The sequence below is a fragment of the Peromyscus californicus genome, unplaced genomic scaffold, assembly GCF_007827085.1.
Source record: "Peromyscus californicus insignis strain IS unplaced genomic scaffold, ASM782708v3 Scaffold_16__1_contigs__length_79575227, whole genome shotgun sequence".
Taxonomy (NCBI): domain Eukaryota; kingdom Metazoa; phylum Chordata; class Mammalia; order Rodentia; family Cricetidae; genus Peromyscus; species Peromyscus californicus.
In genome coordinates this window covers 4,142,857-4,168,036 of record NW_026294458.1, presented here as the reverse complement: position 1 = coordinate 4,168,036, position 25,180 = coordinate 4,142,857, and the positions used below count along the sequence as shown (strand labels likewise).

Sequence of the window (25,180 nt, the reverse complement as noted above, 5' to 3'; positions counted from 1 at the left end):
ATCCCTAACCGGAATCCAAGCCCTAACCCTAACCCCAACCCAATAGCTGACCCCACACACTCATACTAAGTCTTCCTGGGCAAGGAGCGAAGCACACCTTGAATTACATGTCCCAGAAGCCTATGATACTCACAAGTCAGTCAGACGTTCTGAGAGCTTGCTGGGGGAGGCAGGAGGGAGAGGGGTGTACCTGTGGGGGTCTCGGGTTCCCGAGAAAGGAGTCGGTGCCTGTGCACGGCTGGGAAATGTAGTCCACGCCCGCTCCGCGCAGGCGCATTTCCCCAAGGCGCTCGTCAAGCTGCTGTTTGTGGCGATCGGTCAGTGCAGGGTTCAGGTTCTCCGGCTGAAGGGCCATCTGAGCATTCATTGGCCAGTCTGTATGTGTGTCCCGGAGTCTGTCTGCCAGCTGTGCTCCGCTCCCGCTGGCCCGGGAGTCCTAACCCTGTCCCCAAGAAGAGTGAGATGGGAGTAAGGACGGGCGTGTGACCGCGACAGGGCGAGAGCGGGCCCTGCCTGTGGGCGAGTGTGGGGGAGACTCCACCCCGCTGGACCTGACCCCGGGAGAGGGGTCACCGATGGGCTGCCCTACAGGCTGCCGTCCCTGGATCCTGGCTGCAGGACCTGATCAGGTGGCTATAGAGCGGCTCAGTCCTTCAGGCAACTCTGGGGGTCACCATGGAGACCCTGGCCCTGGAATCAGAGCAGGCAGGTACACCTTCGCTTCATCTCAAAGAGTGGTGGATTTGCACCTGAGGGGGATGCCTCTCAGAGAGATCAGGCCAGATCACCCGAAACAGCATCACATCTGGCTTGCTTGTCTCAATCAAACATGCTGATGGGAGAGGAATGGCCACGTTTTCCCTCCGTAACTGAGATGTTTGAGACACTGAGAGGCGATGTCGACCCCTGAGACTGTATTAGATTGTGCCAGATATGAGGCCCTCTCCCACACTATACCTGCCCCGTCTTCTCCGACCTCCGACTGTGCCACGGGTGAGTGGGCCTTAGTGCAGCTGTGAGCCTGGTGGGTGTGGGTAGGCTTGATTCATTTCTTGACCCATTTCTCCATCCCCAGCTCAGGACCCTGCTCTTTCTCCCAAAGAGACTCCCCAGGCTAAGTCAGACTGGGGACCCCTGGAAGCCAGATCTGAGGTGAGTGGCTGTCTTTTCTTCATCTACAAAGAAGATGGTCACATTTCTTGCCAACCCTGGGTCTGCATTCAGCCACAGACCTGCGATTGGGAACCTGCTTTCCAGTCCTTAAGGAGCTTGGGATAGTGAGAGCAGTACCAGTTAGAGTCCAGATGATACCTGAGACCCTTCCAGCCAGACTCAGTCTAGAAGGTGGCTCAGCTGCCAGAAACTGCTGGCAGCAGTTTTCCTCCAAGGTCATTTTGCCTAACTCCACATGCTGGCCAGGACTGGAGAGACCTCAAGGAACGTTTGGGGAAGTTTCCCCGGGTAGATCAGGCGAGGATATATGGGAGCCCTCAAATAAGAGTGATCGTGTGGGGGTGGAGAGATGGTCCAGTGGTTAAGGACACTTGCTGTTCTTGCAGAGGACCCAGGTTTGGTCCCCAGCACCAACATGGTGGCTCACACCACCTCCAATTCCAATTACAGGGAATTCAATGCTCTCTCCTGGCCTCCTCAGACACTAGGCATGCACATTGTGCAGACATACCCACAGGTAAAACACTCATTCACAAAGAGTAAATATTTACTTTTATTTAAAAGGGTAATAGTGTAGCTGGAGAGGAGAGTTTCTCTCCAGCTCCCGCCAAGGCCGGCCAGTCCTGGAGCCCACTTATAAAATAAACACACAGATGCTTATATTATTTAAACTGCTCGGCCATTAGCTCAGGCCTACCATTGTCTAGCTCTTACTCATATACTAAGCCCATTTTTGTTAATCTATATGTTGCCACGTGTTCCGTGGCTTTACCTGTTGCCTCTACATGATGCTCCCTGAACGGCAGCTGGTGTCTCCTGCCCTCTGCCTTCCTCTCCTTTTGCTCTCTCCTCTCTGTTAGTCCCACCTATACTTCCTGCCTGGCTACTGGCCCATCAGTGTTTTATTTCTCAAACAATCATCCACAGCATAATAGGGCCAGGCACGCCTTTAATCCTTGCACTCTGGAGGCAGAGGCAGGCGGATTCAAGTCTAGCTTGGTCTACAGAGTGTGTTCCAGGACAGCCAGGGCTATGCAGAGAGACCCTGTCTTGAAAACCAAAGCAGGAAGGCAATGGTAGGAGAGCATCCCTGTGTGTATTCCTCAGAATCAGGCCTCGGCATAGTGTTTTTATGGGAAAGTCCGCAGATTTAGAGAACACGCAGGCTCAGGAACTGGCCCTGCAGCCACTAGTGGAACCAAGTAGGACGTCGATCCCCCCTTCACAGCTGTTGGACTTTATTCTCTCACTGAGACCACTCCTTCCCGTGGTATTTACAGAGGCAGAGTTGACAGGAGAATATGGGGGAGCACCAGACTGAAGGCCCTTTGGATTTTTCTTTTTTACAGTGTTGTGACTCTGTTCATCTTCCACTTTAAAAAGGTGAAATATGAGCCGGGCGGTAGTGGCGCATGCCTTTAATCCCAGCACTCGGGAGGCAGAGCCAGGCAGATCTCTGTGAGTTTGAGGCCAGCCTGGTCTACAGAGCAAGATCCAGGACAGGCACCAAAACTACACAGAGAAACCCTGTCGGAAAAAAAAAAAAAAAAAAAAAGGTGAAGTATGATTACAGACAAAATAACATCGATTTTATTGAAAGCTGTGGAACACATGGGTGGACACAGTGGTGTATGTTCAGGGATCTGAGGTGGAAGGATCTTGAGTTCAATCATAAAGAGACCCAGTTGCTCATGAATAAATGAATCCCACATGTTGTGAAATATGGCTAGCTGCTGAGATGTGTTAGACACACTCAAGATATGATAACCACATACAGCAGATCTAAAACAAATGATAAAAGGCAATTTAGGACAACTGAGAAAATTTGGAAATGAGTTATATATTTAATACCACAGTACCAAATATTAAATTTCTTGAATGTGATAATATTTCTGTGATTATATAAAGAGATAAAGGTGGGGTGAAAGGTTATGATGTTGCAGCTTACCTTCAAGTGTTTTATCTAAGAAATGTCTGCATGTGTTCTGTGTGTGTATGTAGTGTGTGTGTGTGTGTGTGTGTGTGTGTGTGTGTGTGTGTGAGGAAAGAGAGAGAGAGAGGCTACTTCAATGTGGTAGTCTACTTCTTATACAGATGTTATTGATGAAACATCACCTTGTTATATCTTGGAATGATTCGATCCTCGAATCAAAATCAACCTCCCCAGTGCATACACATGAAAGCTTACACACTGCACTAAAGTTTAGCCCAGGGCCTCACTCCTTTTTTTAATTTTAGCAAAAGATCTCACTAAGTTGCCCAGGTCGATCTCAACCTTGCTGGCCTTCTGCCTCATCTTCCCAAGCAGCTTGGATCATAGGCATATCCTGCCCTGTAGGCTGCACCCTCCCTTTTGGGGACTTTTACCTTTGACACTTTCTCACTCATGATTCAAGTTGTCTGGTCTGCGGACATCTCCCCTTGTGGGGGTCATGTGGGTGTGCATGCAGGTACACCGGAGCCTCCCTGCATGTGGAGGCCAGAGGACAACCTGAGGTGACATTCCTCAGGAGCCGTTCACCTTGTTCTTTGATACAGAGTGTCTCACTGGCCTGGAGCTCACCGGGAAGGATGGCCTCACTGGCCAGCAAGCCCCAGGCATTCACCGTCCAGTGCCGGGATAAGCATGCACCACTCAACCGGCTGTTATGTGGGTTCAGGTCTTCATGCTCACATAGCTGTATTTTAGCTAGGCTGTCCCTATGGTTCCAGAGTCTACCTTTTAACTAGAGTGTTTGGACCATTCACATCGAATGTCATTAGCAATGTGGTTGGGATTCTATTTGTAGCCTTGCTATTGCTGTCTCTACACCACGTGCCATTTTTGTTCACGCATTTCAAATACTGTTTTGATATTCCCTTGACACCTCTGGTTTTCTTTTCTTTCTCTCTTTCTTTTTTTTTTCTTGATTGGATGTCAGACATTACAAATTGCATTGGTGATTGTTGCCCTTTTTGGAATTCCTTAAATATTTCTGGGATTCCCCTGGAGTACTAAAAATATGTGACATCAGTTTGTTCCTCTAAAGGGTGAAAGTAATTTGGGGATGATGTGGTGTCAGGAATGCTGGTAGGGATTTATGAGGTGGCAGTCTAGTCGAGGGTGCCTTGGGGCATAGAATTTACTGATACATTGTTTCCTTCCTTAGAAATAATCGTTTGCAGCCTGGAGTTGAATTTTGTTGCAGTGATAAATGTTCAATAAAGTTGCTGTATTCTTTGTACCATATATTTAAGGTTTTGTTTGGTTTGATTTTTGTTTTCTGAGACAAGGTTTCTCTGTGTAATAAGCCTTGGCTTATTAATAAGTCCTGGAACTCACTTTGTAGACCAGGCTGGCCTCGAACTCACAAAAGTGCTGCGATCAAAGGCATGCAGCACCGTGCCCAGCTGTTCAAGGTATTTTTTAAAAAGGATTTATTTGGGAGCTAGCAAGATGGCTCAGAGGTTAAGAACACTGGCAGCTCTTCCAGAGGTCCTGAGTTCAATTCCTAGCACCCACATGGTGGCTCACAACCATCTTTAATGAGATCGGGCGCCCTCTTCTGGTCTGCAGGAATACATACATGCAGGCAGAACCCTGTATACATAATAAATAAATCTTTTATTAGAAAGAGGATTTCTTGTTATTTGTTGTATTGGGGGGACACACATGGAGGCCAGAGAGGCCCTCTGATTCCTTGGAGCTGGAGTTACTGGCCTTTGTGAGCCACCCAGCACGGGTGCTGGGAACTGAGTTCAAATCCTCTGAAAGAGCACTCTAGTACTGTCCCGTCTCTCCAAATCCCCTAACTTTCAAGTTTTAAGTTTGTAACACTCGGCCCTGGGAAATAAAACATTCCGCTTAAGACATGTACCACTCGGAACAGGCTGCAGGGCCATGGAATTGCCAGGGTGAGTGTCGTTCTCTGGCCCACCCCTCAGCCTTTGCACAGTGCTTTCTGCTCCTGAGGTCAGCGGCTGTTCACCAGGGGCTCTACCAGGTTCCTAGTCTTAGGCTCTCTTGGAACAATGGACACAGAAACATTCCTGCCCTAGGTGAATGAGAGTGTACGTGTCATTTCAGGAACCGGTGACTTCCAAGGATGTGGCTGTAGACTTCACCCTGGAGGAGTGGGGGTCAGCTGGACGCTCCTCAAAGGGCTCTGTATAAGGAAGTAATGCTGGAGAACTACCAGAACCTTCTTGCTCTGGGTAAGCTGGCTCCTCAAAAGCTGGATGTCTGCTGCTGCCAGCCTTCTTCCCACACCGTGTTAGGGAAGAGCCCGTTAGCACCAATGCTGGTGGATCCTGGCTTTGAGCTGTGACTGGTCCCAGAGCCAGGCCACGTAAGAGAGAGGCCTGCTGGGGAGGTAAGGTGAGGGCTAGGAGCCTTAGAGTCTATTTGCCTCAGAGCTTTTTCAGGTGACCAAGGCGGGTGCCATGTATGGACTTGAAAGTGCACACTGTGGCAGGGGTCTGCATCTGAGACTCTTCAATGATTTGGGGCCCGCAGGTCTCATGTCCCTGGTGATGGCACACACACACACACACCCCTTAAGTGCCTTGTCTCTGTTCTTGGGCTGTCCTTCGGGGTTTCTAAGCAGAGCCACAGCACATCCAGTCCTGCTGCTTTTTCCCCAGGAGCAGGGCCTCCACCCCGCCAACCAGGTGTGATCTCCCATCTGGACCGAGGCCAGGAACCCTGGGAAGAGCTCAGGAAAAGCCCAAGAGAGGTTTGTCCAGGTGAGCATGTATGCCTTCTGCACTCCCCAACCAGCCCTTCTTCTCCAGCTGTGTGCCAGAGAATAGTGTGTGGGGAATCAGCAGTGGGCAAAGCTAACCCACATCTCTGCCTCCTGACAAGGGTGAGTGACAAGGAACTGGAGCATGAGGAATAGAGTCAGGGCCTTGCTCAGTAAGCAGGTGGTGGGCAGAAGCAGGAGATGGAGGTGGGCAGACCAGGAAGGGGCGGAGCAAGGCTACATCACCAAAACCCACTCTTTGGCAGAAGGACAGCCAAGGGCAGATAGGAAGGTGGCTCCTTGAGGCAGGATCTCACTCTGGCCTTGAACTCACTGTGTGGCCCAAGCTTGCCTCAAACTCAGTGATCCTCCTGCTTCAACCTCCCGACTACTAGAATATATTATAAGCTCTCAAACATTTTCTTTTTTACTGATTTCTCTTTTAAATTTGTTTAATGAACAAGTGAATGAATTCATTTCATCTTAATTGAATAGACAGTGAACATTAACTATGTTCTCAAGCCTTGGAAGCTTGAGAAACACATTTTTGTGAAAAAGGGACCAAAAATGGTATAAACAAACAAACAAAAAACAAACAAACAAATAAATAAATTTATGTGTTCTGGGCGAGAGTGCTGTGCCCAGGTGGGAGGGTACAGAGGTCAGGTGGGCCTCTGTCTTCACAGCCCCAGTTCCCAAGCAGCCTCGGTACCGGTAGCCACAGCCTAGGCCTGGGTGTTGTTTCTGGCCGCAGCTGCTTCTGCTTTCTTTACCAAAATTACTCCCTTTTTTGGTTTTTAGAGACAGGGTTTCTCCTGGTACTCATTATCTAGACCAGACTGACCTCGAACTCACAGAGATTCTCCTGCCTCTGCCTCCCAAGTAGTGGGATTAGAGGTGTGCGCCACCATGCAAGGCCTGCTTCTTGTATCTTTTTGAGAGACACTGTTACATCTCAAACTAAACTCCTGCAGAACAGAGAGAAGGGTCTAGGTCAGAGAAAGCTGGAGCTGCTCCTGGCAGTCAGACACAGGGCGCTGTGCAGGGGTCAGTGGTAAGGAAATGGGGTTGGGGGCTCCCCTCCTCCACGGAGGATACCCCAGGAGGGAAATCCCTCAAGAGGCTTGCTGCACTTGGATGTGTTCAGCAGCTCCAGCTGTTCTGAGGACCCCTAAAGAGGGTGGGGTGGCAGGCCTCTTTCCCTTGAGACTCGGCAGATGTTTGCGTTTATGCCAGTGCAGTCTGTCGGTGGGTGTTTCCATGGCTGAATTAGCTCCTGATCCCCAGACCTCTGAGATGTGCCCTCCTCTCAGGCCCCAGGGGATTCATCGGAAGCCTGGCGGAGTCTTCAGTTGGGAGTCCCTTTGAGCAACCCTTTTTGTCACTCTGCTTTTGTGCCTTTGGACTTCGGGGTGGTTGTGATTTCTACTCCATTTCTGGTTTACCTGCATCTCCAGGTCAGCAACCCAGTCTGAGCTCCAGGGCCATGCTTATGCTCACCCACAGAAAATTCCACTTCAATCTTTTACAGAGTGGAAGGCGGAGCCTGAGGTGATGGAGGAGGGTGTTTACAAAACAGGGCTGTCTCAGAAGAGGCCAGGTCGGATGAGAGCCAGCTTGGGTAATGCCGGGACCGTGTTAGGGAGCAAGGCTACTGCCAATGGGGACAGCATAAAAGAGAGTCACGGGTCTCGGCATGCAGCGCAGAGTGCACACGGGGGAGAGGCCGTCCGCCTCTCCGCTGGCGCGCCCTTTCTCCTCCCAGCAAGGCACTCCCACAGAACACTCACCTGCGCTTACCGTCAGGACGCTTACCGTGAGGACAGCACCGGCAGCCTTGGGTGGACGCTGACACCGAGGAGAGCATGTTTGCATGCAGCCAGGGTGGGAAGGTATTCCTGGAGAGCTCGGCCCTGGCGCTGCACTGGCGCCCGCACAGCCGCGAAAAGGCCTTTAAGTGCCACCAGGGCGACAAGGCCTTCCCCTGGGGCACCAACCTCGTGGAGCACCAGCGCCGCCACACGGGCGGCGGCGGCGAGAAGCCCCTTTTCTGCGGTGAGTGTGGCAAGGCTTTCAGCTGCCACTCGTCTCTCAACGTGCACCACCGCAGCCACACGGGCGAGAGGCCCTACGAGTGTGGCGCCTGTGAGAAGGCCTTCAGCTGCAGCTCGCCGCTCGGCATGCAGCGCAGAGTGCACACGGGGGAGAGGCCGTCCGCCTGCAGCGAGTGCGGGAAGGCCTTCCACCAGCGCACCCACCTCACTCGCCACCTCCGCGTCCACACCGGCGACAGGCCCTGCAAGTGCGGGTGCGGCAAGGCCTTCAGCTGCCGCTCTTCGCTCGCCGTGCACGAGAAGATCCGCAGCGGCGACAGGCCCTTCAAGTGCGGGGAGTGCGGCAAGGCCTTTGGCTCGCACTCCTACCTCATGGTGCACCAGCGCGTCCACACGGGCAAGAAGCCCTTGACTGCAGCAGGTGCTGGAAGGCCTTCAGCTGCCACTCATCGCTCATCGTACACCAGCGTGTCCACACCGGCGAGAAGCCTTACAGATGCCCCCAGCGTGGCAAGGCCTTCAACCAGAACCACTGTCTTATCAAACACCAGAAGGTTCACTCCAGAGAGAAGGCTTCGGAGCGCAGCGAGTGCGGGGGAGGCTTTCCGCTGGAGCTCACACCCCAGAAACCTTTCACCATCCAGCTCAATAGGCGCCTGCTGAGCACCTACTCCTGGCCTAGAGGCCTGCTAGGTGCAGGGAACACCCAGGCGACTGCCACGGACTCCATAAACACCTTGGGTATAGCAAAGCTCTTGTGTGCGGTACAGCCTCCAGCCGGTAGAAACTACCCTCTGGAGAACAAACCTGTCAATCAGAGTGACACTAACAAGGTATTTCCCCAATTACCCGAGTAATTCGTCAACTCTCTAGGCTCTCAGAACCAGACTGCTGTCCCTCAAAGGCCTGGCCTTGATTCCCTCCTACTAGATAAAGTTCCCCCCTCCGTCCCCCCCTCCCCCGCCCGGAAGGGACAAGCGCAGAAGAGATCTGAAGTCATCTCAACACCGTGCCTTCCTTGGGGCCAGCGGTCACCAAGACGAGGGTTGAGGGGGACAGTGTTTCACGCAGCCTAGGCTGGTCTGTACAGAAGGCCCTTGAAGATCCTATTCAGTCCTCTTGTCTCAGCCTCTCACGTACTGAGGTGACAGGCATGTGTGAGCCACCACACCTAGTTATGCCATGCCAGGGGTTGAATCCAGGCTTCATGCATGCTAAACAAGCTCTGTCCAGCCCAGTCACTTTCCCAGCCTGCAGACTGTACCTGTCTGGTTTAGTCTTTTGAGACAGGGACTTTGGGTAGCACTGGCTGCCCTGGAGGTCACTTGGTAGACCAGCCTGCCTCTGCCTCTGGAGGCTGGGATTAAAGGTGTGTGCTACCACACCCAGCTAATAAATCTTTCTGTGAAAAGGTGGGTGGAGAGGCAGTATACAGAGGTGTAGCTCAATGGTAGAGCAAGCCAGGGAAAGAAAGTCCGGAGTTGTCTAGACCAGCTGCAAACTCCTGATCCTCCCACATGCTGGATTTCAGGTGTGCACCGCCATGCTCAGCTTTAAAAAAACAGGAACTGAAAGTGAGACGTATCTGAGCGGTAAAGAACTTGCCCGGCATGGGCTCAGGCCCAGCACTGGAGAAAAGACTGAACAGCCGGAATCTGTGGTCAGTTTGCCACTTACACTCTCATGGGCTGCCTTCTGCTGTGTTCCCCGTGAACACTGAAATTACTCTGAGTATAGTTGATCCTTTATTCATGTTGCAGGAGTGTATGTGTGTGCGCATGTGTGTGTATATGTGTATGTGTGTGTGCACATGCCTGCCATGTGTGCCCACACATTTGTGGAGGCTGGAGGTTGATGGTTGGGGGTCTTTCTCTATTGATCTCACCATTTTTTAAAATGTTTACTTGTGGACTGGAGAGACCGTTTTCCCAGAGGACACAGCACTCGCCTCAGCCTGTAGCTCCAGCTGCTGATCTCCTCTGATCTCCAAGGGCACCTCGATGCATTTGTACATATCCACACCCAGATGCACACAGACACACACACACACACACACACACACACACTAAAATAAAAAATCCTAAAATATTTGCATAGGGACAGTGTGTGCTCTGTCATTCAGGCACATGGAGGTCTGAGGACAACTTCTAGGAGTCTGTTGCTGCTGTTCTGTATAATCTACCTCCAGCATCACCCAAAGGATGCTGAAATTCAGCCGGGCTGTGGAGGTGCACATCTTTAATCCCAGCATTGGGGAAGCAGAAGCAGGCAGATACCAAGTTCCAGGACAGCCAGGCCTACAGAGTGAGTTCCAGGACAGCCAGGCCTACAGAGTGAGTTCCAGGACAGCCAGGCCTACAGAGTGAGTTCCAGGACAGCCAGGCCTACACAGAAAACACTGTCTGGAGAAACAAAACAAACAAACAAAAAGAACGGTGAAATTCTCAAAAAAAGAGAATGCTGGAATTACAGACTTGTGCCACCATGCCCAGCTTTTTACATGGGTCCTGGGGGTTGAACTCGGTTTGTGAGGCTTGCGAGGCTACTACTGCTACCCACTGGGCCAGCCCTGGTCCCCCACCTTCTTTATTTCTTTATTTTTTGAAACACAGTCTCTCATGGAACCTGGAGCTTGGCATTTGAGGAGAGAGGAGATAGGGAGGGAGGAGAGGAGGTTGCCCAGTCCCTGTGTTGATCAGGTACAAACATCTGCTGCCTGCCCTGGAAGGGGAACTATTCAAAGTTGGAAGGCCAGAGGCACTTTGTTCAGAATATACTATTCTCCGGATGTCTATGCTGGTGTTTCATGTAGGTCCTTAGGGCCACATCTTGACAACTGGGGGTCCCTTCCTCCATAACACATAGGAAGTCATATTTTACCACTGCAATGGCAAAAGATAAACATAATTTAGGCTTTATTTGTTATTCATTATTAGAACATCTATTTTTCTTTTTCTTTTTTTTCCAAGGAAGGGTTTCTCTGTGTAGCCCTGGCTGTCCTGGAACTCACTCTGTAGACCAGGCTTGCCTTGAACTCACAGAGATCCACCTGCCTCTGCCTCCTAAGTGCTGGGATTAAAGGCGTGCATTGCCATTGCCCAGCAAGATTTTTATTTTATTTTTTTAATTATTTATTTAACTTTATTTTATGTACACTAGTGTGAAGGTGTCAGATCCCCTGGAACTGGAGTTACAGACAGTTGTGAGCTGCCATGTGGGTGCTGGGAATTGAACCCAGGTCCTCTGGAAGAACACCCAGTGTTCCTAACCCCTGAGCCATCTCTGCAGCCCAAGATTTTTATTTTTAATTATGTGTATGTGTTTCTGTGCACCTGAGTGCAAGTGGCTGTGAGTACAGGCAGCTATGGAGGTCATAAGAGGGTGTTGGGTCCCCAGGAACTGGGACTGTGAACCGCCCAGTATAGATGCTGGGAACTGACCTTGGACCCTTCAGAAGAGCAGCAAGTATTCTTAACTGCTGAACTATTGCCCCAGCCTCAGATTTTTATTTATTTATTTATTTATTTATTTATTTATTTATTTATTTATTTATTTATTTAGGTTTTTCAAGACAGGGTTTCTCTGTGTAGCTTTGCGCTTTTCCTGGAACTCGCTTTGGAGACTAGGCTGGCGTTGAACTCACAGAGATCCTCCTGCCTCTGCCTCCCGAGTGTTGGGATTAAAGGCGTGTGCCACCACCTCCCGGCTAGATTTTATTTATTTATTTATTTTTATTTTTATTTTTTTTTGGTTTTTCGAGACAGGGTTTCTCTGTGTAGCTTTGCGCCTGTCCTGGAACTCACTTGGTAGCCCAGGCTGGCCTCGAACTCACAGAGATCTGCCTGCCTCTGCCTCCCGAGTGCTGGGATTAAAGGCGTGCGCCACCACCGCCCGGCCTAGATTTTATTTTTTATCATAGTCCTTTTTTTAAAAAATTTGTTTGGGAGAACGGGCCTGAGCATCCTGCCTGAGACCAACCCCGGACCCAGCTGCCCATCCTACAACTTGGAGGCGTTGGTGAGATTGCCCTGCCGATTAACCTGTTCAGCTGAGATCCATTTGGGAGAGGTTTCAGAAGCCTGCAGCCTGCAGTCTGAGGAAACAAGATTAGCTGAGGAGTTGACAAATGAGCAAAACGTGACCTGAGAACACAAAAGAAGGCGCCGCCCAGCCACCAAACCAGATCACCAGAGTCATAAGCCCACCACCCTACACCAACTGGGAACAGGTAAGCCCCCATCTCTGGACTGGCAGACCAGGTCTCTAGCCCCTAGGCCCCAGTCATTGGAGCCCCAGGGACCAGGCAGCTACCTTTCCCTGCTCCCTCACAAAAAAACCAGCCCCTGCGAACACAACAACCACTGGAGCCATAAGCCCACCCTGCACCAGTTGGGAATAACTGCTCCCTGAGACAGAACCTACTAAGACCAAGTGGACTAAGCTGCTCCCAGAGAAACAGAGCCCAACAGCACTGATTCGACCAAGAACTCCCAGTGGAGTGAGACTACCAATTGGAAAAAGAGAGGCAACCTCAGACACAGACACCGCCTGCACCGAGCCAAGGAAGAGATGAGTAGACACCAATGCAAAAATACAGGCAACAACATAAAGACCTATATGACCACATCAGAACCTAGTGATTCTACACCTGCAAGACCTGAACATACCAATGCTGAAGAAGCAGAAGAAATCAATCCTAAAAATAACTTTAAGAAGATGATAGATGTCCTCAAAGAGGAAATGAAAAACTCCCTTAAAGAGGAAATTAAAAATTCCTTTAAAGAAACAGAAGAAAAAACAAACAAAAAAATTGGAAGAAATCAAAGAAAGCCAAGAAAAAGCAATTGAACAGATGAAGGAAACAGTTCAAGATTTGAAAATTGAAATAGAGACAATAAAGAAGACATAAACTGAGGGAATGCTGGAAATAGAAAATCTGACTAAACGAACAGGAACTACAGATGCAAGCATAACCAACAGAATGAAAGAGATGGAACAGAGAATCCCTGACATTGAAGACACAATAGAGAAAATATTCGTCAGTCAAAGAAAACACTAAAGCCAAAAAAGTCGTAACACAAAACGTCCAAGAAAATTGGGACACCATGAAAAGACCAAACCTGAGAATAATAGGGATAGAAGAAGGAGAAGAATACCAACTCAAAGGGACAAAAAATATATTCAACAAAATCATAGAAGAAAACTTTTCTAACCTAAAGAAAGAAATGCCTATGAAGATACAAGAAGCTTACAGAACACCAAATAGGCTGGATGCAAACAAAAAGTCCCCTCGCCACATAATAATCAAAACACTAAACATACAGAACAAAGAAAAAATATTAAGAGCCACAAAGGAAAAAGACCAAGTAACATATAAAGGCAAACCCATCAGAAAAACACCCAACTTCTCAATAGAGACTATGAAAGCTAGAAGGTCCTGGACAAATGTTATGCAGACACTAAGAAACCACGGATGCCAACCCAGACTATTATACCCAGCAAAACTCTCAATCACCATAGATGGAGTAAACAAAATATTCCATGATAAAACCAGATTTAAACAACACCTATCCACAAATCCAGCCCTACAGAAAGCACTAGAAGGAAAAAATCCAAATCCAAATTAGACACACCCATGAAAAACCAGGCAATAGATAATCCCACACCAACAAATACCAAAGAAGGGAAACACAACACTACCACCAAAAAACAACAGTAATTAGCAATCACCAGTCATTAATATCCATCAATATCAATGGTCTCAATTCACCTATAAAAAGACACAGGCTAACAGAATGGATATGAAAACAGGATTCATCCTTCTGCTGCATACAAGAAACACACCTTAACTTCAAAGACAGACACCACCTCAGAATAAAGGGCTGGGAAAAGGCTTTCTAATCAAATGGACCTAAGAAGCAAGCTGGTGTAGCTATCCTAATATCTAATAAAATAGACTTCAAACTAAAATCAATCGAAAGAGATCAGGAAGGACATTACATATTTATCACAGGAAAAATCCACCAAGATGAAGTCTCAATTCTGAACATTTATGGCCCAAATACAAGGGCACCCACATTCATAAAAGAAACATTACTAAAGCTTAAATTGCACATCAAACCCCACACACTAGTAGTGGGAGATTTCAACACCCTACTCTCATAAATGGACAGATCTACCAGACTGAAACTTAACAGAGAAATAAAGGACCTAACAGATGTTATGACTCAAATGGACTTAATAGATATCTACAGAACATTCCACCCTAACACAAAAGAATATATTTTCTTCTCAGCACCCCACGGAACCTTCTCGAAAATTGGCCACATGCTCAGTCACAAAGCAAATTTCAACAAATACAAAAACATTGGAATAACCTCTTGTATTTTATTGGACCACCATGCCTTAAAGTTAGACTTCAACAACAACAAAAACTATAGAAAGCCTACAATCTCATGGAAACTGAATAATGCTCAACTGAATCACCAATGGGTCAAGGAAGAAATAAAGAAAGAAATTAAAGATTTCCTAGAATTCAATGAATATGAAAGTACAACATACCCAAACTTATGGGACACTGTGAAAGCAGTACTAAGAGGAAAATTCATAGCACTAAATGCACACATAAAGAAGTTGGAGAAATCAGACTAGTGACTTAACAGCCACATCTGAAAGCTCCAGAACAAAAAGAAACAAACTAACCCAGGAGTTAGTTTCCAGATGCCAGGAAATAATCAAATTGAGGGATGAAATCAATGAAATAGAAACAAAGAGAACAATATAAAGAATCAACAAAACAAAGAGTTGGTTCTTCGAAACAATCAACAAGATAGACAAACCCCTAGCCAAATTAACCAAAAGGAAGAGAGAGAGCATCCAAATCAAAATCAGAAATGAAAAGGGAAACATAACAACAGACAATGAGGAAATCCAGAGAATCATCAGGTCATACTTCAAAAACCTGTACTTCACAAAATTGGAAAATCTGAAAGAAATGGAAAATTTTCTGGATAGGTACCACATACCAAAGTTAAATCAAAACCAGATAAACTATTTAAATAGACCAATAACCCCTAAGGAAATAGAAACAGTCATTAAAAGTCTCCCAACCAAAAAAAGCCCAGGACCAGATAGTTTCAGCGCCGAATTCTACCAGATTTTCAAAGGAGCTAATTCCAATATTCTTCAAATTGTTCCACACAATAGAAACAGAAGGAGCATTACCAAACTCTTTTTATGAAGCTACAGTTACCCTGATACCCAAACCACACAAAGATGCAACAAAGAAAGAGAATTACAGACCAATCTCCCTCATGAACATTGATGCAAAAATACTCAACAAAATATTGGCAACCAAATCCAAGAACATATCAAAAAAATTATCCACTATGACCAAGTGAGCTTCATACCAGGGATGCAAGTTTGGTTCAACATACGAAAATCTGTCAATGTAAGATTTGAAACAAACTGAAAGAAAAAAACCACATGATCATCTCATTAGATGCTGAAGACGCCTTTGACAAAATCGAACACCCCTTCATAATAAAGGTCTTGGAGAGATCAGGAATACAAGGAACATTCCTAAACATAATAAAGGCAATTTACAGCAAGCCAACAGTCACCATCAAATTAAATGGAGAGAAACTCAAAGCGATTCCACTAAAATCAGGAACAAGACAAGGCTGCCCGTTCTCCCCATATTTATTCAGTATAGTACTTGAAGTTCTAGCTAGAGCAAGAAGACAACAAAAGGAGATCAAAGGGGTACAAATTGGAAAGGAAGAAGTCAAACTTTCACTATTTACAGACGATATGATAGTATACATAAGTGACCCCAAAAATTCTACCAGGGAACTCCTACAACTGATAAACTCCTTCAGTAAAGTGGCAGGATCCAAGATCAACTAAAAAAAAATCAGTAGCCCTCCTATACACAAATAATAAAAGGACTGAGAAAGAAATCAGAGAAACCTCACCCTTTACAATAGCCACAAATAATATAAAATACCTTGGGGTAACACTAACTAAACAAGTGAAGGACCTGTTTGATAAGAACTTTAAATCTCTAAAGAAAGAAATTGAAGAAGATATCAGAAAATGGAAGGATCTCCCATGCTCATGGATAGGTAGGATTAACATAGTAAAAATGGCAATCTTACCAAAAGCAATCTACAGATTCAATGCAATCCCCATCAAAATCCCAACATAATTCTTCACAGACCTGGAAAGAACAATACTCAATTTCATATGGAAAAACAAAAAACCCAGGATAGCTAAAAAAATCTTGTATAATAAAGCAACCTCTGGAGGCATCACCATCCCTGACCTCAAGCTCTACTATAGAGCTATAATAATAAAAACAGCTTGGTACTGGCATAAAAACCAACATATGGACCAATGGAATCGAATTGAAGACCCTGAAATTAATCCGCACATATGAAGACCTGATTTTTGATGAAGAAGCCAAAACTACACAATGGAAAAAAGAAAGTATCTTCAACAAATGGTGCTGGCATAACTGGATGTCAACATGTAGAAGATTACAAATAGATCCATATCTGTCACAATGCACAAAACTCAAGTCCAAGTGGATCAAAGACCTCAACATAAATCCAGTTACACTAAACTTGATAGAAGAGAAAGTAGGAAGTCTTCTTGAACGCATTGGCACAGGAGATCACTTCCTAATATAACACCAGTAGCACAGACACTAAGAGCAACAATTAATAAATGAGGCCTCTTGAAACTGAGAAGCTTTTGTAGGGCAAAGACATGGTCAATAAGACAAAATGACAGCCTACAGAATGGGAAAAGATCTTCACCAACCTCACATCTGACAGAGGGCTGATCTCCAGAATATATAAAGAACTCAAGAAACTAGACATCAAAATACTGAACAATCCAATTAAAAAATGGGCTACAGAGCTAAACAGAGAATTCTCAAAATAAGAATCTCAAATGGGCCTGGCGGTGGTGGCACACACCTTTAATCCCAGCACTCAGGAGACAGAGCCAGGTGGATCTCTGTGAGTCCAAGGCCAGCCTGGTCTACAGAGTGAGATCCAGGAGTAAGAGAGAGAGAGAGAGAGAGAGAGAGAGAGAGAGAGAGAGAGAGAGAGAGAGAGAGAGAATCTCAAATGGCTGAAAGACATTTAAGGAAATGCTCAACATCCTTAGTCATAGAGAAATGCAAATCAAGACCACTCTGAGATACCCCCTTACACCTGTCAGAATGGCTAAGATCAAAAACACTGATGACAGTCTATGTTGGAGAGGATGCGGAGCAAGGGGAACACTCCTCCACTGTTGGTGGGAGTACAAACTTGTACAACCACTGTGGAAATCAGTATGGCAGTTTCTCAGAAAATTAGGAATTGATCTACCTCAAGACCCAGCCCTACCCCTCTTGGGCATATACCCAAGGAATGCTCAATCATACCACAAAGATACATGCTCAGCTATGTTCATAGCAGCATTATTCATAATAGCCAGAACCTGGAAACAACCTACATGCCCACCAGCTGAAGAATGGATAAAGAAAATGTGGTACATATACACAATGGAGTACTACTCAGCAGAGAAAAACAATGACATCATGAAATTTGCAGGCAAATGGATGGAACTAGAAAATATCATCCCGAGTGAGGTAACCCAGACTCAGAAGGACAAACATGGCATGTACTCACTCATAAGTGGATACTAGATATAAAGCAAAGGACAATCAGACTGCAAACCACAGATCCAGGGAGGCTTACCTAGCAGGGAGGACCATAGGAAGACTGTGGCTTATAATAAATTTTGGGTTTGACCAATCACTGGGCATGCTTAAGTGAAACATTTCACTGTTAGGATAAGAATTTGTACTGTATCAAGCTGATGAAAGGATATGCTGGCTGTACTTTTAGGAGGGGAGGCTAAAATCTTTTTAGATTATGGATTAGCCTACAGAAAAATGTCTGCCGTAAATCAAACAGTGAAGGGGAAGATGAATAGGAATCTCACTTATACAACTTAAGTAAAACATAGCTCTCTGAACAGATGAAGATACGTTTCTTCTGTATCCCAGAATCTAATAAATATATATATATAATTCAGCTATTATTTGGCTTAAAAGGGCTTTTTGGGAAATGTTATTATTTTTACTATTTTCTACAGAGAAAATATTTTCCAGTTTCAGATAACTCTGGACTTTGGAATTATAACCTGTTTTTATGTTCAAAACAACAACAAGAAGACAAAAGCAGACCGAAAGAAAAGCAAACCGATGTCATTGCACTTCCCCTGCCGTCCTGCAACATGGCCAAGCCATCCTCTCTTGCCATGTTATTTCCTACTTGTAAAATATGTATTTCATCAAATTCAAGGTTTATGTGCAAAACATAATGTTCTGATTTATATACATAATACAAAAAATAGGTCACAAGAGCGATGGTCCACATGCTGCAGGAATGCAGTAAGATAGGCCCTAACCGTTAGAACACATGCTTGGGGATATATTTAGGACCTGGGAGTGGTGGGGGGGGGTGTGGGTGGGTGGGAGGGGTTTCATTCATCCTGGATTCTTGTGATGGGACCTAAATCTGATGCCAGAGGCTCTTCTCCAAGTGAAATGGAGGTCTCTCGGAGAAAGAAGCAGCTGACATGATGGCAGATACAAAGACGAAAGAGAGGAGAGCACCCATGGGGAAACACACCAGTGGCCCCCAGGACCACCAGACAGGGAACACACTCTCCTTCGGGTCTCCCAGGTGAAGGCAACCATGCCAGAATCTGGACCTCTATAGACTTAAACACTTCTTAATCTAAATCTAATAATAGAGAGTATTTCCACAACTTTGGATTAGGGACAGTCACTGTAACTATAATACAGAATGACGAAGTTTGAAGCAGCGAGTGGATTTTAGTTTATAAAAATTACTTAAGTTTACAAATAAGAAACTTCCTGAATGGTGACTGTTCCATAAAAGGAAGAAAAATGGCCGAGTGTGATGAATGGTCAGTACTGGGCTGATGGACAGTGGATGAAGGGGAGAGCATAGCTCGAGGAGGAAGGTGGCTGCCTTCAAGTCTTGTCCCCCGGGGTTGTCCCTCTTCCCTGGTGCAGGAGCAGGATCCTCGCCATCTTGCCTGGACTTTTTTGTTTGTTTGGTTGGTTGGTTGGTTTTTCGAGACAGGGTTTCTCTGTGTAGCTTTGCGCCTTTCCTGGAACTCACTTGGTAGCCCAGGCTGGCCTCGAACTCACAGAGATCCGCCTGCCTCTGCCTCCCGAGTGCTGGGATTAAAGGCGTGCGCCACCACCGCCCGGCTTGCCTGGACTTTTGATGTGTGGAAAGTGCTATCTTTCAGTCTAGCAGCTGGGGAGGGACAGATCTACTTCACAGACAGGTATGTCAGATGGTTTCTGGAAATCTCCTATGGGTTGGAATTCCTCAGGCTTCTGGAGGGAGATGAGTGCTCCGGACTCCAGACACATTCCACTGAATGCAGTTATTAGCCCCGATGACAGCGTGTCCTAAGAGGATGGTGGTCAGCTGTGCCTGCACGGCCTTTGTGAAGGGATCCCAAGTGGATTCCAGCCAAGAACTAACCTGAAGCTGCATGCAAGTGTTGCCAATCCCCAGGCCCAGCCAGGCTGCTCCGGTGTGCCATTCTCCTCTACCAAACCTAGACATGAAGGGTGACCCTGAAGTCACCACCAGCTGCACCAGTCAGAAAAACCTGGACTCAGGATTCTAGAGGTTTCTTTCTTATCACACCCCCTCTCCGTTTCATTTTCTTTAATCCAGACATGTTTTTATTTTGCCAGTACCATGCTATGATTTACAGAGTGTGAAGACGTCTTAGTCGATGTTCTATTGCTATGACGGAACACCGTGACCAAAGCAACTCTTATTAAAGAAAGCATTTAACTGGGGAAAAACAAAACAAAACAAAAAAACCCAAACAACAACAACAACAACAAAACAACCCACTCTGGGCTGTCAATCAACACCCTCATCTGATCCCAATGCTCAGACACATACATAAAAAATAGTAAATCTTTTTTTAAAGTAAAATATATATATATTTTATTTATATATAATATATATATAAATATATATAATAAATATATTTTATTTATATATAATATATATATAAGATATATATTATATTTAAAGTAAAATATATATATATATATATTATAAAGTAAAATATATATATATATAGGCCTAGTGGAAGGTCTGTGAGTCCGGGAGGTGCCCTCAAAGGGGGCATCGAAACCCTCACACCGGCTTCCTGTCCTTGCCGCTGGTACCCCACCAGCCCAGCCTCGCCTCATGTTACAGTGTTCTTCGAGCTCCCCTCGCTGGATATGCCCGTGGAAAACCTGCACCTGGGCCCCACCTCACTGCCGGTCCCAGCAGTGCAAACAACTTTCCACTAGGGCTGTGTTAAGGACACGCTCTTGTTCTGGCTCCAGATGTGGGACTTGACCACTAGATGGCACCAGAAGAATACTTCTACCTTACTAACAATGGCCTTCCAAGTGTTCCAAGAGGTCCCGTCTTTGGTCTTAAAATAACAAGGGTATCCTGCCCACACCAGGGACAGCAGTGTAATTGAAATACCAAATGCCTCTAGAATGAATGCGTTAAGCACTTTCTTCTCAAAGTGTACATAAAATCAGTAGTAAAAAGCCACTGGAAGCTGAATGTAGTGGTGTACACCTTTAATCCCAGCTCTCAGGAGGCAGAGACAAGTGTGTCTCTGTGAGTTTGAGGCCAGCCTAGTCTACACGGAGAGTTCCAGGACAGCAAGGGCTATGTAGAGAGACCCTGTCTTTCAGTTAAGAGCTCCCGCTGATCTTGCAGAGCACCTGGGTTTGATACCCAGCACCCTCATGGTAGCTCACAGCCATCAGCAACTCCAGTTCCAAGGGATCCAGTACTCTCTTCTAGCTTCTACAGGCAGCAGGCAAACACTCGTACACACAAAATAAACATTGTGAAGCCACTGGCGATGTTAAGAACATAGCTTAGCTGGTAGAGTGAACAAAGTTCAATACCCAGCATCGTATAAATCAGGCATGGTGCTGAACACTTATAATCCCAGCACTTGGGTGAAGTGTGAACCACATTAGTCTTAACAATAAAAACCCAGAGTCAGACACTGAGGGTGAAAGATCAGAGAAGCAGAGCAGTCAGCCGCCAGAGACTTCTCACCTCTATGAAATCTCAGACCAAATGGGTGATCCTATCTCAGACTGAATAGGGAAGATCCTGGCTCTATGAATCCTCAGACTGAATGGAGCGGGATCCTGTCTCCATCCACCTTATATTCCTGTCTCCACCTCCCTAGTTCTCGAATTAAAGGCTTGAGCCCCCCATGTGCTGGGATTAAAGGCATGAACTACCACTGCCCAGCTCTGTTTCTCTTTTAGACTGGATCAATCTTGTACAGTCCAGGGTGATCTTGAACTCCAGATCTTCCTGCTTCCTCCTCCCAAGTTCCGGGATTAAAAGTGTGGACCACCTGCCGGGCGGTGGTGGCGCACGCCTTTAATCCCAGCACTCGGGAGGCAGAGCCAGGCGGATCTCTGTGAGTTCGAGGCCAGCCTGGACTACCAAGTGAGTTCCAGGAAAGGCGCAAAGCTACACAGAGAAACCCTGTCTCGAAAAACCAAAAAAAAAAAAAAAAAAAAAAAAAAGTGTGGACCACCACTGCCTGGCCTCTATGGTTAACTAGTGGTTAGCTCTGCCCTCTGATCTCAGGACATAAATAAAATATGTTTCACACAGCACTTGGAGGATAGGGTATCAGAGGCTCAAGCCATCCTTAAGCTACAAAGCTTGTTCAAGGCTAGCCTGGGCTACAAGAAATGCTGTTTGAAAAAGAAAAAAAGCCCCTGGAGTGTTTCCCATGTTGCTGTGTGCATCAAGCACTTCCAGGGTCACTGTACCCATCGACACTCTGCACCCTTCCCAGCAGCCATGCAACTACAGAGAGACTTCTGTGAGTTTAGGGCCTAAGATGGTCCATGGTCCAGTGAGTCTTCACGAACATAGGGAGGCCTGGTGCCTCATCCCCAACAGCTTGCTTCTCCCTCCTCCTCACTTGCTTTTGTTGTTGCTGCTTGTTTTGGGTGATGCTGGGGACTGGCCAGGATATTGTGAATGCTACACCTCCTGCTTTTCTGGATCACAGAACTCAGATGACTTCCAGCACCATCTCAACACATCTGGGTGTATTTCAGGGGTATGCACACCCCAAGGCTTCGTTGACCATGCTGTAGATGTTTGTCTTAGTGTCTGTCCACCTATGGACTGAGTGTGCCTTCCCATGTCTTTTCTGTGTGTCTGCATATCAGGCTATGGTGTGTGTGTGTGTGTGTGTGTGTGTGTGTGTGTTGAGGTCAATGTCTTGGTATCCAGCCAGCTTTGTAGAACACACACACGTTACAGGCTGTGTCACTGTGTCTCTGTGTGTCCCGTGTGTGTGTCACTTGGTGGAGGCTGTAGACAGTGGCAGAGGAGTATCTCTAATATTTTTGTCAGATGACAGTGGTATGAATGCTACAAGTTTAGATGTCCTCTCCTGGGTATGTGTTGACATTTTGTCTAGTACAATGGTCTGTGTTATAGAGGATGCGTTAAGTGAGCGTGTTGAGTGTGGGCCTCGTGTTTCTGTGTGTGGTGGTTATGTGTGTGAGGTCAGTATTTGCCTCTTTTTCATCACATTGTGAAGTGTGTGTGTGTGTGTGTGTGTGTGTGTGTGTGTGTGTGTGTGCTGCAAAGAACTTAGTTTCCAAGTGGCATGTAGCCCATGTGATTCCTACGATATGAACGAATCCTTTCACCATGCCTGCGAGTGTATGTTGCAGGGTGTCTTGCACTCCCGTGTCTGTGGATTTGCTGTGTGCCCCCTGCCCTGTGTTTGTTTGGAGGGCTGACAGCCCTCTGCATTACTGCGGGCTGGCTGGACATGTGTGTGGCAGGTATGTGCCCCTGGCATGTATGTGCAGTCTATGTTGGACATCAGGGTCCATCTCTGTCTGGCGGATGATATGTCTAGTTGCCTCTGTGTCCCAGGGAGTTTTGGAGCCTTGATGAGTATGTTTCTGCTTCTTTGGATGCAGTCATGTGTGGGATGCATTCTGCTGTGTGTTTGTTCTGTGTTTCAGGGTTTCGATGGTTTGTGTGTGTTTTGCATTGAGTGTGTTGGTATTTCTCTGTGCATCTAGTCGCAAATGTATGTTTGCCACAAGATAAACAACTGCTGGTGTGTGTGCATGTGTGTGGTGTCTGGCACAGCCTGGCCGACCTGAGTGATGTGTGCTACATCCTGCTGGAAACCAGACGGAGCCCAGGCCCCTCTCCAGTCCCCAGATTCCTTTGTGCTCTGTGCTACAAAAAAATATTTGCGTTTTCCACGACTCATAATTTTTCCTCCTCAATCACTACCAGATGTGAGCTCTGTGGTCCCCGTCCCCATGGCAACAGAGGTTCCAGCAGTTGTGGTTCCCTTTTGTGGCGCCTGCCCTGGGAGCTGGCACTACTGCAAGCCCAGAGGGGGTGGGGAACACCGGGTGGTGAAAGACGCTTAAGGGGAACTCTCCTGGGCCGGGGAAGGGGGGGGGCTGATGGCAGGACTGGTTGATGGAAAGGACTGGTCTCTGCTCTGGGATGTGCCCACAGGGAGGCTGCTGCAAGTCAGGTTTCCTGGACAGTGAGAAGAGAGGCCCCAGGCCAGTACTGAGACATGCTTGCACTGCCCAGATCGGAAGAATCCTGACGAGGGAAAGGGAGGCCTAAAATAGAGTTGAGGAGTAAGGGAGAGCCACTGAGGCAGGATGGCTTGTTAGGGGCACAGACTGGGCAACATGGGGTCTACCAAGTGCTGCCCACTACACCGACTGTCGCCCCTTTCGCCAATGCTGAGCCTGACTGCAGCCCCGGCAGCTGATGTGGCTCGGTGCCTCGGTGGATCAGAGGCCAATCAAGCCGCAGGACCACGGCAGGAAGGGTGCCTTGCTGGCCAGAGGAAAACATCTGGCACAGAGACAGCAGGACTTCCACCCACGTGTTACCCAGCCAGGCCAGCCTGAGGCACTGTGTCCATTAGCTGCTCTGGATGCCATCTCCATTCAGGTGTGGGACCAAAACTGACCTCAAAGTGGTGGTCAAACCGGCCGGAGAACAAGGGCCCTGCCAAGGAGCGCCCCCTGAGCTGCCAGCATTGGAGACACATGAAGTGGGAAGAGATTGGCAGAATCAGATTCGGAGCTGGGCAGCAAGAGCTGGGAGAAAGTGCTGGAGAGCCGGCTCTGCAGTCGACAGCATGTCTTGCTCTTGCAGAGGACCCACATTTGATTCCCAGTACTCACATGTCAGTTCACAACCGTCTATAACTCCAGTCCCACGGGATGTTGCATCCTCTTCTGACTTCTGGGGCACCAGGCACATACATGGTACACATACATGCATGCAGGCAAAAATACTCACATACCCAAACAAATAAATGTTTTAAAATTAAAAAACAAAAGCACGGAGAAGCCACCCCTATAGTCCTGGCACTTGGGAGGCTGAGGCAGAGGTTCAAGGTCATATTGAGCTACACTGTGTGACCCTGTCTCACCAACAAAAGAAGAGAGTCTGCCCGCGGCAGGGCTGTAGGAGGAACCCGAACAGACAGCTCTCAGAAATCAAGAGGGGCAGTAGGAACCCTGGAGGAGCACAGGTCCCAGGCTCAGAAAGTCCAGTTAGGGCCTGTCGGGAGAGGTGAAGGTGCTAGAGTGGGGTCTGACCCAAAGGACTCCAGAGAAAGCCCAGCAGGCTGTCTTCTCTCTCCCCTCGTGAAGCATGTGGTAATGGGGTAGAATGGTTCCCATTAAAGGCCAGTCACCTATTGGGGCAAGCCACAGGTTCTGCGCAGTGGCACAGTGCTTTGTGAGGCCTGGCTGGAGGCCGGGCCATTGCTCCTTGCCCTCACCTGTCTCACCAGAAACAGTTCTGTTCCCTGGATCCCCATATTGCTTCCCCCCCCCCCCCCCCCCCCCCCCCCCCCCGCCGCCCGCCCCAGCTCAGATCCACCCTTCTTCTCAAGTGACAGCTCAGGACTGGAGGATTTAGCACACTTTTCACAGCATTCCTAGAGACCCACACTGGAGACTCCAAGGTTCCATTTAGCTAGAGGAGTCCAGAAGATGTCACAAACAGGTTCCATAAGAAGGGCATCTTTGTCCACAACCTC

At 47.4% G+C, this 25,180-nt stretch overlaps 1 protein-coding gene across 1 annotated transcript in view; it reads left to right on the top strand.

Annotated features, from left to right (window-relative positions):
- Znf74 (zinc finger protein 74) overlaps positions 1-18,045 on the top strand; it is a 43,333-nt gene extending 25,288 nt beyond the window's left edge. Inside the window, 4 exon segments of the mRNA XM_052740072.1 lie at positions 5,240-5,367; positions 5,797-5,898; positions 7,429-8,357; positions 8,360-18,045. Coding sequence (XP_052596032.1) covers positions 7,763-8,357; positions 8,360-8,808 — 1,044 coding nt within the window. The 5' untranslated portion in view covers positions 5,240-5,367; positions 5,797-5,898; positions 7,429-7,762 and the 3' untranslated portion in view covers positions 8,809-18,045.
- Positions 18,046-25,180: the final 7,135 nt, after the last annotated feature.